We start from the raw sequence: 12,630 nt of genomic DNA, 5'->3' as shown, positions 1-12,630 counted from the left end.
ACACACACACAATTGATGAATAGCAACAAAGTGAAAAAAAACTAAACAGATAAGAAGTATTTTATTTCCCCTTTACTGAAATCTGTTGTTTTTACTGTCTGAAAGAGATTTCTTCATCACAGTAAGGCTGTCCTGGACACACCACTGGTTTATAAAGTCTTTGTGCATGTGTGAGATACTGAGTCATTTATTTAAAGAAAGAGAGGAAGGAAAGGAATACACAAAGACACCGAAAACCTGTGATATGATGAGCGCGTACATATCAAAACTCCCTCTTCTGTCTTTGATCCCAGAACGACTCCGCTGTTTAAGTTTCGGTTTAGCTGACAACTGATCCAAATCGCAATAATTCGGCTGTAATGAAACAACAGTGAATACCACTTTAGATTCGCACAGTACTGTAATTAAGACACATCTTCTCCCAATTACAGTAAATACCCTTTGGTTTTGTTTGAATTAGGAAAAATATTAGCTTTCCCCTGAAATGTGTTTTAGGAGTAAACCGTGGCACAAACTAATGGCTGGCTAAATAATGTCCTGAAAGTTTTTATGTATAATAATCCAAGATGTGATGATATTGATACTACTGAGGCATTTGAAGATGGAAATAGATAAAAGAGTCTTTGTTTGTGTTTGTTAATGCTCCACTCTTCAAGCTCTATGTATTCAGTGTGTGTGTTTGTGTGTTTCAGGCTTCATCTGGGCAGAGATTAAGGAGATGTGGGACGGGGGATTCACAGAGTACATCCACGACTGGTGGAACCTGATGGACTTCGCCATGAACTCGCTGTACCTGGCGACCATATCACTGAAGATCGTGGCCTACGTTAAGGTAGAGATCGTGTGTGTGTTTATATATTTCACCTTTCACACATTAAATGCAGATCAAGTGCTTTACAGTGTGACATTAAACAACAAAACGCAATACAATGCTAGAATATATACATGTAGTACATACATCTCCCTGAATAGCAGGGTTCCCACACCTAAACTAGTTTGTTTTATATATATGTTTATATATGTTGACCTGGAGAATTTAAATTGTATTTTAGTCCCTCACTCAGATTAGATGAACCTGGGTGTGCATTTTGATTGAGATTCAACTGTTGTTAGGATAAACTGCACGCTAAAGGCGGGTTTACCAGCCGCAAAGCAGAACGGAAAACGCTTTAATTTCTGCTCCCCCTGTGAGTTAAGAGCTGTTCACACCACTTGCAGCGAACTTTGGTTTAGTTTGTGACCATTAGTAGCGCTATAGAGCAATGTTTCGTCATAAAGAAACGCTTAAAGATCCAGTATGTCTTTGGAGAGTGTAACTTCCTCTCGTTACAAGCTCAAAGGAGAAACTACGGTGGTTCCAAAACTCCCAAAAATCACAAAAGGGCCTCTCTACTGCTAGTGTTTGGTTTGTCTGTTCAGGTAAAAACATGGCTGTTCAACATGGGACGCGACCCACAGCGTCTGTAGATCATAAAAGGCTCTTTCCAAGGTAACAAAAAGATAATGATTCTTATTATTAGGTGATTTTGCATTAATGAAAACAAATATTCTGTTTCTTCCCATAGACTCTTTTAAATGTTACACACTGGACCTTTAACCCTTCAGCTTATTATAAACATTCATAATCACAGAGTAACTAAAGCTACACAAATGTAGTTGAGTAAAAAGTACAATTTTTGGCTCTGGGATGTAGTAGAGTTGTATAGTTAAAATAAAATGGAACTACTCAAGTAAAGTACAGTACTTGAGTAAACGTACTTCGTTCCCACTGACAGTATCACAGCTCAGAGTGGCTCTGAGGTCATGAGTCCTTACCACAGGCAAAAAGAGAAGCTGTGTTCAAATCTTCATTCATTTTTTAAAGTGTTTATTTCCAGAGAGAGCTCAAATGAAACTGAAACCCTGCTTGCAAAGCTACAAGAATCTGCATGACGGAGAGTCCGTCAGATGTCCTTGAGGTTTTTATGTGCAGACTTTTAGTCCTTTAGCCCAAAATCTATGATCAGGTTCATGTTTTCACAGTAACGTGATACAATACGATACAGATGGCTGAAAAATTAAAGGAAATTTAATGAAACAGTATCATAAAAATATTCCTTTTAACACCTTCATAGTAATTTTGACAACATCAGCAAGAACCTTCATTAGAGAGCTGAACACTGACGTGCAAAGAGCAATAATATGAGATGACATGCGGAACCAAACAATCTGAATAATATAAACTGTGAACATCAGTCATGACCTTTGACCTGTAAAACAACAAATTGGAGTCTTTCTGCAGAGTTCCACTTGGCTGCTTTGATGCAGTCATTTTCTCACTTTTACATCAAAGCTCTCAGCATCAATAATATTTTGTATGGCTGCACATTCTGCATGCATACAAAGATTTATCTATTTATTAAGAGCGAATGGCACACACACACACACACATACATGCACACACACGTGCACACACACACACCAGACGGCCGGGCCATCTGCAGCAGCTGTGAGTCACCGATGGTGGCGGGTGGTCCTCCTACACAGGTCCCACACACACATATATACATACACGCAGTTTTATAAGCGCACACATATAGATATAAAGTGTGCACATACATATAACATAACACATAACATCGTTATAATATTACCACACACACAGACACACACAGAAGCAGTTTAACTTGTTTGGACAGACGGGCATGAGTTGAAGCTTTAATGAAAGGCAACACCCCTTCAAACTGTGACAGTCCTGTAGTATCTACTAGTCTTTGAACCTCTCAATGTGGTGTTCAGGGTGAGGAGATGTCTTACAGAAAACATTACATTAATATCTNNGTGTGTGTGTGTGTGTGAGAACGAAAGAGAGTGAGAGAGAGAGAAAGAGATGCAGACAGACGCAAGTGCATCTGAGAGAAGGTGCGAGAGAGTCTATAAATTAATGAGTGTGCATCTGTGTGCATGTTTCTGGCAGTGCCCCTGTGTGTGTGTGTGTGTGTGTGTGTGTTTGTGTGTGTGTTTGTGTGTGTGTACGGTGAATGCTAATAGAGGCAGAGTTAACAAGACAGACGTCCCGTGGAAGTCTAATGGCTGAATTTAGAATGAGAAGGAAGTCAAGCATGAGACAACCGAGGGAGATGTGGAGAGAGACAGTGGGAACGGGATGAAGAGAGATGGACAGACACATGAATAAAGCAAGAAAAAAATAATAAAGTAACAGAAACAGAGAACGCTGGGGGGGGGGGGGGGCATATAAAATGAGAGCTTGAAAGACAGTTGATAGACGGAAGGAGAGAAAGAATCCAGAGAAACACACATGACAGAAAAACAGAGGAAGTTGTGTGGAGCTTCAAACAATCTGCAGCGAGCTTGAGGGAGATTTATGACGTTTATAATACTCCATAAATCCATTTAGGTGCGGGTTAAATGATACGATCGACCTACAGTATACTACTAACTTCAGTCCAAAGGGGGGGCTGTGGTGGCACTGGCTCTGGTTTTAAAGCTAGATAGTGAATATACTGTTATATGAAACTAGTTGACCTTGCTACCAGCTATGTGGTGCTTGCATGTCGGTAAGGGAGCTAAATAACGCTCCAAAGTTTTAAATTTAAATTTTGGCGAAGGAAAAACTGGCATGGCCATTTTCAAAGGGATCCAATGACCTCTGAACTGAAGATATCTGAATGAAAATGGCCCCTATGGATACCCACAAGCCCACGTTATGCTAATCACATGCAGTTTTTTTTGCATTTGGAATAAATGTATTACTTATCTCTTAGTGTATTTGAATATTTCTGCATACTGGGATCCACAAACAGTGTTAGAACTGTGTAAATTGGGAATGACTTTAAAGCTGAGACTCAAACTTAATGCCAGCTCTGCATAAGTCAGTGCCCCACTTCGCCACCAGTCTGCAAATGCCCCTGCTTAAAGGGCAATACACACATAAAGTTTAGAAAGAAAAATTGGATGGAAACTTGTCTTTAGGTTTTTAAGGCATTTGAGATTTTTTTCTGGTGAAGAAAGACCTAATTTATCTGTGTGTTCATATTGGGCCAGAAGGCATTTAGCCTAGCTTAGCACAAAGACTGGATGCAGCTACTCCATTAAAGAAGCCTTCTAATTGCTCCAAAATTGTCTCATTTACACATTGTTTCTTATCTTAACTGTGGAGAGTAAGCTAGTAGTTTCCCCCTGCTTCCATTGTTTGTGCTAAGCTAGGCTAAACACAAAATATAAATTTATATCCATGTTTTCATCTCCTGATTAGACAGAAAACCAGCAATGTGTAATTGTAATTCAGCTATATAAGCTTGTGTGTGTTTTTCATTGATGCTTCTTGTGTTGCCACAATCTTAACAGAACTTTTCTTCCTCCCTCCTTCCTCCAGTATAACTCCTCTCGTCCCAGGGAGGAGTGGGAGATGTGGCACCCGACGCTGATAGCTGAAGCTCTGTTCGCCATCGCCAACATCTTCAGCTCCCTCAGACTCATCTCCCTCTTCACCGCCAACTCCCACCTCGGGCCACTGCAGATCTCACTGGGGAGGATGCTGCTGGACATCCTCAAGTTCCTGTTTATTTACTGTCTGGTAAGACCTCAGAAGTGACGTGTCAATGACAACCAGCTGTATGGAGGCAAATGAATATATGCATCACAAATCTGTCGCAATCCAGATAAGTAAAGCTGCAGATTGTGAAGATATTTCAGTCTGAATACTTTTCTATTATAGCTTTGTGTCTATACTCAAACTGAGTCTTTGATGATGGTGAGAGAGAGAAAGAGAGAGAGAAATAGAGAGAGAGAGAAATCCTCAGCACACTGTATCCTTCAGCGATGGTAGAAGGACATTACAGGCCTGTTTCATTTCATTCAGAACTCATTAATTCCCTCCCAGGGGAGCTCCTAACCTACAACACAATCCACACGAGGACTGCTTAGCTCCCTGAAGTCCTAAAATCAATCCCAGTGAGCCCGAGGCACAGGAGCCACATTGCTTCATGCTCGCTGAGTAGCAGCTTTACGTAACACCATAGTGCTTGTGTCCTGTTTGAGAAGAAAGCCGTGTTTTAAAATACCCCGGAGGACCAGAGGGTCAATCACTGTAACAAAATGTAATGTCAGGTTCAGAAAAACCTGCTCGTATGACTTCTGTTTCCTTACACTGTCTTCATTACTCCTGTGATATAAGTCAACACCACCATGCTTAAAGTGATACTGAATAATGTCTCCGCTCCGCAGGTCCTGCTGGCGTTCGCTAACGGTCTGAACCAGCTCTATTTCTACTACGAGACCAAGGCCTCAGAAGAACACAACAACTGCAAGGGCATCCGCTGTGAGAGGCAGAACAACGCCTTCTCAACGTGAGTACCATCCATAATAACGCAGTGTGTGTCCATGTGTGCTGTCTTTAATGGTCTGTAAAGGAGTGAAACACAACAAAGGAGGTGATACTGCGCCGGTTAGATACTCACATAAAGTAAAAGTGGACATTTGTGAAGACTTCAAAAGGGGGGGAAACAATGCACTATTTAAATGTTTTGAAATGTGTTGTTTATTAATGGTTGTCAGCGGCCATATCTATATGCTTTATGTCGTGCTCAAGAGACAAATCTAATTGTGAGTTATAGGCAGTTATGACTGTATTTGTTTTGGAATCTGTTGGTCTAAAAATGCCTTCAGTGTATAAAATATAATCACAGAAACATTAACTGTAATCTGATTTAGTATGTGTTCCTGTTTTGTTCTTTTATAGCTCTACATACAGTAGTTTTATTTGTATGTTAAATAACCAACTTTGTTGTCACCTGGTGTACCTGTGACCCTTATTTTATTCTTGAAAAAGCGATGTTTGTTTCAGATTTAACACCTTGCAATGATTTTACAATGGAAACTGCGTTATTTATGTTTTTTAGCCATGCTAAAGCGCCCAGCTCTGGATAGTTTGTCTATTGATCTACCTAACCCGAACCTTTATGACTAAATAGCTGCAATACCTGCAAAACAAACTATTCTAATTCCAGGGTTCCCACTGGAAGATCCGGATATTTAGAGACTATTGAAAATTGATTAAAATGACCAAATATTCTGGAAATATTTATTTTAGCCCCTCACTCAGATCCCCTATGTAACCCTGGGTGCATAGTTTGTTGTTAACTCGACTGTTGGCAGACGGTACGTCACTTCAAAATGGGTTAGAGATGTGTAGCGCAACGGAAAAACATTTTAAACACTCCCATTTCATTTCAGCCTTGTGAGTCGATGTAGTTATTCACAACGGATGTGGAGTGGAACAAACTTGCAGCATACTTTATAGTGTTGTAACAAACCCGAGGAACATCATAAACCCTGCATCACTGAAAAAGGAGGCATAAAATTGGAGTTAATATCGATGCTAGGCCTACCAGTAAATTACATGAGTGTTTGTGAGCAAGTGCTGACCTGAAGTGTCAAATTTCCTTTCAGCAAAGATTAGCAAGCTATCACATTAGACTGAGATGGTGATCATGGTAAACATTATACCTGCTTAGCGTCAGCATGTTAGCATTGTCAATGGAAGCATGTTATCATGCCGATGTTGCTATTTAGCTAACTGTTAGTAGGCCAAAGTGTCGCTATACTCTAGATAGGGAAACGAGGGAGTTACAATCTGCAGCCACCAAATCCTACACACTGGCCCTTAAATCTGAATTTCATATATATTTTTCAGCATTCAAAATACTAGATATGGCCATAAATGTCTGGATTTTATTTTTCACCTCACAGCAAGAAGGTCCCAGGTTCGATGCCGGGCTGGGACAGGGCCTTTCTGTGTGTTGTTTCCACGTTCTCCCTGTGTGTCCGCCTGAGTTTTATTGGGTTAATTCTCCAGTTATTGCCCTTGACCGAGGCACTAGCTAAGATCAGGAATTGGTCCCCTGGTGCTGTAAAGTGGCGACTGCTCTTAGTACTTAGGAAGGGGTTAAATGAGAGGGCAAATTTCATTATACTTCTATACTGTACTAGAATAATGGTTATAGTTTATCATCGGGTGTGCAAAAATAACTTTAGTCAGTTTCTGGATGGTAAATAAACTGATGTTTTGGTGATGTTTCCTAATAAAAACTGTGACAATATCAGCCACCAGTGATGCAAACATCCATTTCAATGCTGTCTGGATCAATGACTGAATATTTTACTACACATCACCCTGACAATCACACACTGTCCAAGTACTTTCTGTGTGTGTGTGTGTGTGTGTGTGTGTCAAGATGCTGCATCGACGATTATTTAAGCTTTCACACACACTGCTCCTATGCATCGTTGCACCAGATAATGATATGGAAACGATTTTTGGTGTCGAGTAGGAGCTCGGGCTCGTTCGGTTGACATGAAGAATATTAATGTGGGATTTTTTTTTTTACCGCGAGAGACTGTTGAGTCGAGGGTTGAGCTTATTGAGAGGCCGAGTCTGAATTATGCCTCATATGGCAGCTCTGCAACACACACACACACACACACACACACACAAACACACACACAGAGCACACACATGCAGTGTATCTTTTCTAGCAAGTGAGAGCCAGGCAGATCAGTGGGCTGAATATTGAATTGAGGCGTGTGGTTTGGTGTTAGATAATAGCTGTATTGATTGTTGGAATTGATTCAGATTAACAGTGGAAGCCCTGGGACCGAATGACAGGATCTGCAGTGCCCAAACAAAGATCACATAGTGTTATTTAAAAAGTGTCGTAGTCCGTAGTGAACCATCTAAGATGGATTATCGATGCAGGTGAAATGTGTTGGTAGTACCAGTTTTCCACCTGAACGTGAAAAAAATGCGCTAACCCTTCGGGCTAGTAGAGCGGTCGTGCCACTAATCCAGAAGGGTTGGCGTTCGCGATCCCGGGCTCCTCTAGTGCACGTCTAAAGAGTCCTCGATAAGATACCTAGCACCCCCGCAATTACTTAAAGTACTAAGTAAATATTTTAAGATACAGTGCTGCTGCTAAATTTAACTATTCTTCCATTTCAATTTAACATTTGGAAAGCCACCGCCGCAACCGCACAAAGGCGTCACATCATCAAATCATGGTCGGTATTCGCTAAAAAGCCTCGGACACAGCGTTGTGCTACCTCAATATCCCAACAATTCACTCCACAGGACAAAAGTCACCCAGCCTTTGCCTCTCGTGCTGGGAAAACAGCAGCAGTCTTGTAGTAGAAAACAGCTGTGGCGTCCCACGGCTCGCCAGTGTTTCGGTTTAAGATGTGCCCCGTGGTATTTTTGTGGTGACTTTTATACAATTATAGCATAGCCGCGGGGAAGTAATCCCCCAACCCCCCCATGTGCCCTGAAGTATTTGTCTTTTTTGTTTATTGTAATTTCCTTTTTTCTCTTGTTACACCACCATCCCTTCAGGTCCTCGACCATTCAGTTGATAAATGATATATTTTTACAGCCCTACTAACCTTAACCAAAGTGGTTTTCGGCAAGTTGTCAGCCATGTCGGGATTGTGACTTCAGGTAAAATTTATGTTTTTTTTCAGGTGTCAAGTAGAATCCAATCAGAAGATCGTTTCAGGAAATATTAGCTTTCACCGGAAGAGTGGAGATTAAAAAACAGTCCTTATACATAAATATAAATATATATAATATATATATAATATATAATATATATTATATATATATATATATATATAAACAAGGCTTTCATAATGAATGTACAGTAATATGTTCACTGCAAGATGCATCCTTTTTGATTGAAGTAAATATATTAATGTTCTTATTGTAAATATACGTAAGAGCTAACAGGGATGTAAATAAACAAACAACCCTGTCTCTAATATGATATAATATGATACATCTGGATACAAATCCATAAACTTGTGATACCTTTCCGGATACAGATTCTTTTTTGTCCCGTGCCAAATCATAACAGACACTATTAAATTATTTACAGAGACCAATTCCTACCATGAGCAAACACATGGCGCCAGTGGCAAGGAAACCTGAGTGAGTAAGGAGTGAATAGTGTTGAGCTCAGGAGTCAGTCATTGCTTTTTACTCTCCAGGCTGAGACGCTGAAAACAAACAAACAATCACAGTAAAAAAAAAATATGTTGATCACGTCAGGATTTGTCATCTGTACGTCGGCCATGCCGCTGGTGGGTCGGAGGGAAAGAAATCAGCCTCACGCTGGAGCTAAACGAGTGAGCAGATCGACGCGATGACGGCTGAGATGATGCATTATGCAAACAGAGCGAACCCGGCCTGCATCAGCATTCATGAGTTTACAATGCAAAGATTATTTCCTCTGTGTGTGTGTGTGTGTGCGTGTGTGTGTGTGTGTGTGTGAGCTTTGCATTCGCTCTATAATTCACACACACTTATCAACATTTCTGAGTTATTTCTCGAGATCATTTCCTGTTTCTGCTCAGGTGTCCCCCCCAATGTGTCGCCTCCCTCCTCTCCTCACTCATCAGTACTTCGCACACACTTATCACCGTTAATGTGTCAGATCGTTTTACACCATGAAGCATGATCTCTCTCTCTGTTTGTCTCTGCCTCGCTCTCCCTTTTTCTTGCCTTCACACAAACGCTGTAAATACTCCTCCACTTTTCTTTCACACACACAGTAATCTATCTCTCTCGCTCTCTCTCTCTCTCTGGGATTTGCACTCCTTCTCTATGTCTCTCTCCCTCAGCATGGACACATCTTGGATTCTCACCAGACGAGGCCTTTTAACCCAAATCTAACGTACACAGCTTTCCAACCAAATAGTCACAGAAAAATAAAGTAAATGAGTTATTTCAGCGTGTTTTTTTGACTGGTGACTTTCTAGAAGCATGTTTAGACCAGAAACACGTAAAAAAAAAATTAGAAGAGATACAACTTTTGATGTGTGACTGAAACGTTTACATCATAGATTCAATATATTTTATTTTGGTGTTTTATCTTTCTTTCTTTAGCGTATATCTGCAAAGATATGCACTAAAGCAAAATAAAGCTTCAGTGGTGTTTATCTGGCTCACGTTCTCTCTGTGAAGATGTTTTTTTTTGTGCAAGTACACAGATCCTCCATTTAAAAACAATGTAAAAATAATCCATTACGAGTAAAAGTAGAGAGGTATTATCGTCAAAGGTCTTCCAAATTAAAAAAATATGTTGTTTGTACATGCCCTATAGAACCACACAAAGAAGTGATCTGAGTCTGATCTGACGCCATTATCAGCAGGATCATTTGTCGGTGCCATCCAAAACCCTTATAAACCATCAGTTTTTTCCACAACTGCGAGCGAAATCCTAATATGTACATGCATCCAGCCTAATAATGACCACAGTTCTTGTTGCTGTGGTTGATAAATACATGCACAGTGACGTTAATTGAAAAACTTTAACTTTGCAGGAGATGTATTTTCTGTAAAATAAAATAAATTGTACTTGAATTTAAATGTTACTTAACTAATATAGTCAATTTGCCCTGAAAGCGCAGCTCATACGACCGCTTGTTAGTGAGTGCTGTCCTGTAAAACTTGTCAAATGTAATGAAAATGTCAAAGAAAGGTCCCCGGAAATGATTTGTTAAAAAGAGTGGGAACCCTGATAACAGTGATCCACTGTTCCTCTGTACGATACAGAGTCTGCAGTCGCTCATAATCACAACAAGCTGCAGCGACTTCACTGTAAACTGGTGCCAAGACCACACACACACACACAGAAAATCTAACATATTCCCAAGCAAGATAAGCACTATAGGAATGATTTAATTGCACGCTGTCGGGCTGCCAATTCTAAACACACAGAAACACTGCACATAATGTTTCTGTGTCACACACCAACACACAATAATACACTCTCTCCCTCCTTCTCTCCCTCTTTCTCTCTCTCTCGGCCTGCCTCCCACACAACTGTACCAGTATAACGGTGAAATGACTGAGTGGCTGTGAGGATCAGCTGTAGCAGTTTATGACTCGGCTCACTGGAGAGAAAGATGAGAGAGGAGAGGAAACAAAAGGGGAGAGGAGAGGGAAGGAGGCAAGAGGAAGAAAAGGGGATGAAAAATATAAAAGTACTGATTTTGCTATTTTACATGCAAAACCGATGATAACTTCTGCTAGATTGCACCTACAGTTGGTGCCTGGATCAGTTCCTGAAATGGGCCAGTGCTCGTGAGTAGAGTACCGGTCTGATTTTTGTCCACATGAGTACCTCCCGATGAGTCTACACACCCCTGTTCATTCAGCGAAGATCCGCCCCGCTCTGCCTCTGATTAGCTAGGTATCCGTGGCCTGTGCTGGTTTGGTTGGTCAGGTTTTCACACACGAGGAGTGAGATGATTAGGGTTAGAAATAAATGTCAGGGTCAGAGCCAATCAGAGGCAGAGTAGGGGAGGGTTGTTTGCTGAATAAAGGTAGGGGGGAAAAATCACACCTGCATAAATGTGTGTCTCTGTGTAAGAGCGTCTCTGGAAAACCTGAAAATGTAGCTTACGTAAACCTGTGTGTGTATTTTAAACTCTACTGTTGGTAGGATAATGTGTGCAGCATGACACTTAAAAGCGGGTTTACCAGACGCAAAATGTAAATAAATGGTTGATAAATACATGTACAGCGATGTTAATTGATTAAGGAAAAAACTAAACATTTGGCTGGTGAGATAATATAAACACCGACCATCTGCCTGTACTGAACCTGAGACACTTCATCGTGAACCTGCATCATTAAAAAAGGAGGAATAAAACTTAATTTAAAGTTAATGTGTCAATATTAGGTTAACCGGTAAACGATATGACAGTTTGTGAGCAGGTGCTGTCCTGTATTGTCAAGAAAATGACCTGGGAACCCTGAACTTGCTAAACGCTGAGAAAATAATTCAGTTTATGTTGAATTAGGGTGCTGGTATTGGTCCAAATCAGGCTTAAAATAAAATATATACCTTCAAAAACAAGTTGGGTGTTCATGAGGGAATCATTTATATCATATTACTATATTTCATATTAATGCTGATGGTTGATTTAATGATAAATCAATAAATACATTGCTCAAAGAAGAAGGAGAGGGAAGAAGGGGATAAGGAGAGGTGAGGAGACAAGAAAGGGAGATGATACAAGAGTTGGGAAGGGGAGAGGAAAGAGAAACAATGAGGTGAGAGGAGAGAAAACAATGGGAAGAATAGACAGGAGGAAGTAATATAAAAGCACATCATGAAGAACTTTTTACTTTTTTTTATATTGTCCCTGACTTTTTATTTAATTTCATATTTTCTGACTCATAAATAAAGTTGTTTTTAAGGGAAAGAAAAACAAGGAGAGTGGAGGAGAGGATCAGAGAGGAGGTGGAACGATGGAAAAGAGAATAAAAGGAGGAGAAGAGGGAGGAAAGAATTGCCAGAAGGAAATGGCTTTTTTAATCAAAAGCAACAGAAAACAACAAAAAATGCAAATTTGATCTTGTTAAGTGCAAATATTTACATGTAGCAAAAGAAAAAACAAAATAAAGAGGAGAGGAGGAAGACAAGTGAGGTGAGATAAAATGAAAAATTACAGAAAAATGTGTGAGGAAGAGAAGGGAGGTAGAGGAGGTGAAGAAGGAGAGATAATTATACTAAAGATTAATTAAATTGTGCTTGATGAGGAAAGGTGTGACAGAGAGAGAGAGAGAGA

The 12,630-nt window shown here is 40.2% G+C and overlaps 1 protein-coding gene across 1 annotated transcript in view; it reads left to right on the top strand.

Moving 5' to 3' along the window:
• The window catches only part of trpc5a (transient receptor potential cation channel, subfamily C, member 5a), a 64,814-nt gene that overhangs the window by 38,294 nt on the left and 13,890 nt on the right, over positions 1–12,630 (top strand). The window contains exons 10-12 of the mRNA XM_035675826.1: positions 693–832; positions 4,376–4,576; positions 5,227–5,348. Coding sequence (XP_035531719.1) covers positions 693–832; positions 4,376–4,576; positions 5,227–5,348 — 463 coding nt within the window. The remainder of the gene's footprint in view (positions 1–692; positions 833–4,375; positions 4,577–5,226; positions 5,349–12,630) is intronic.

The sequence above is a fragment of the Morone saxatilis genome, unplaced genomic scaffold (assembly GCF_004916995.1).
Source record: "Morone saxatilis isolate NCDOM2014 unplaced genomic scaffold, NCSU_SB_2.0 Contig4, whole genome shotgun sequence".
Lineage (NCBI taxonomy): Eukaryota > Metazoa > Chordata > Actinopteri > Moronidae > Morone > Morone saxatilis.
Note: the sequence above shows the minus strand (reverse complement) of the source record. Positions and strands in the feature narration are given on the sequence as shown.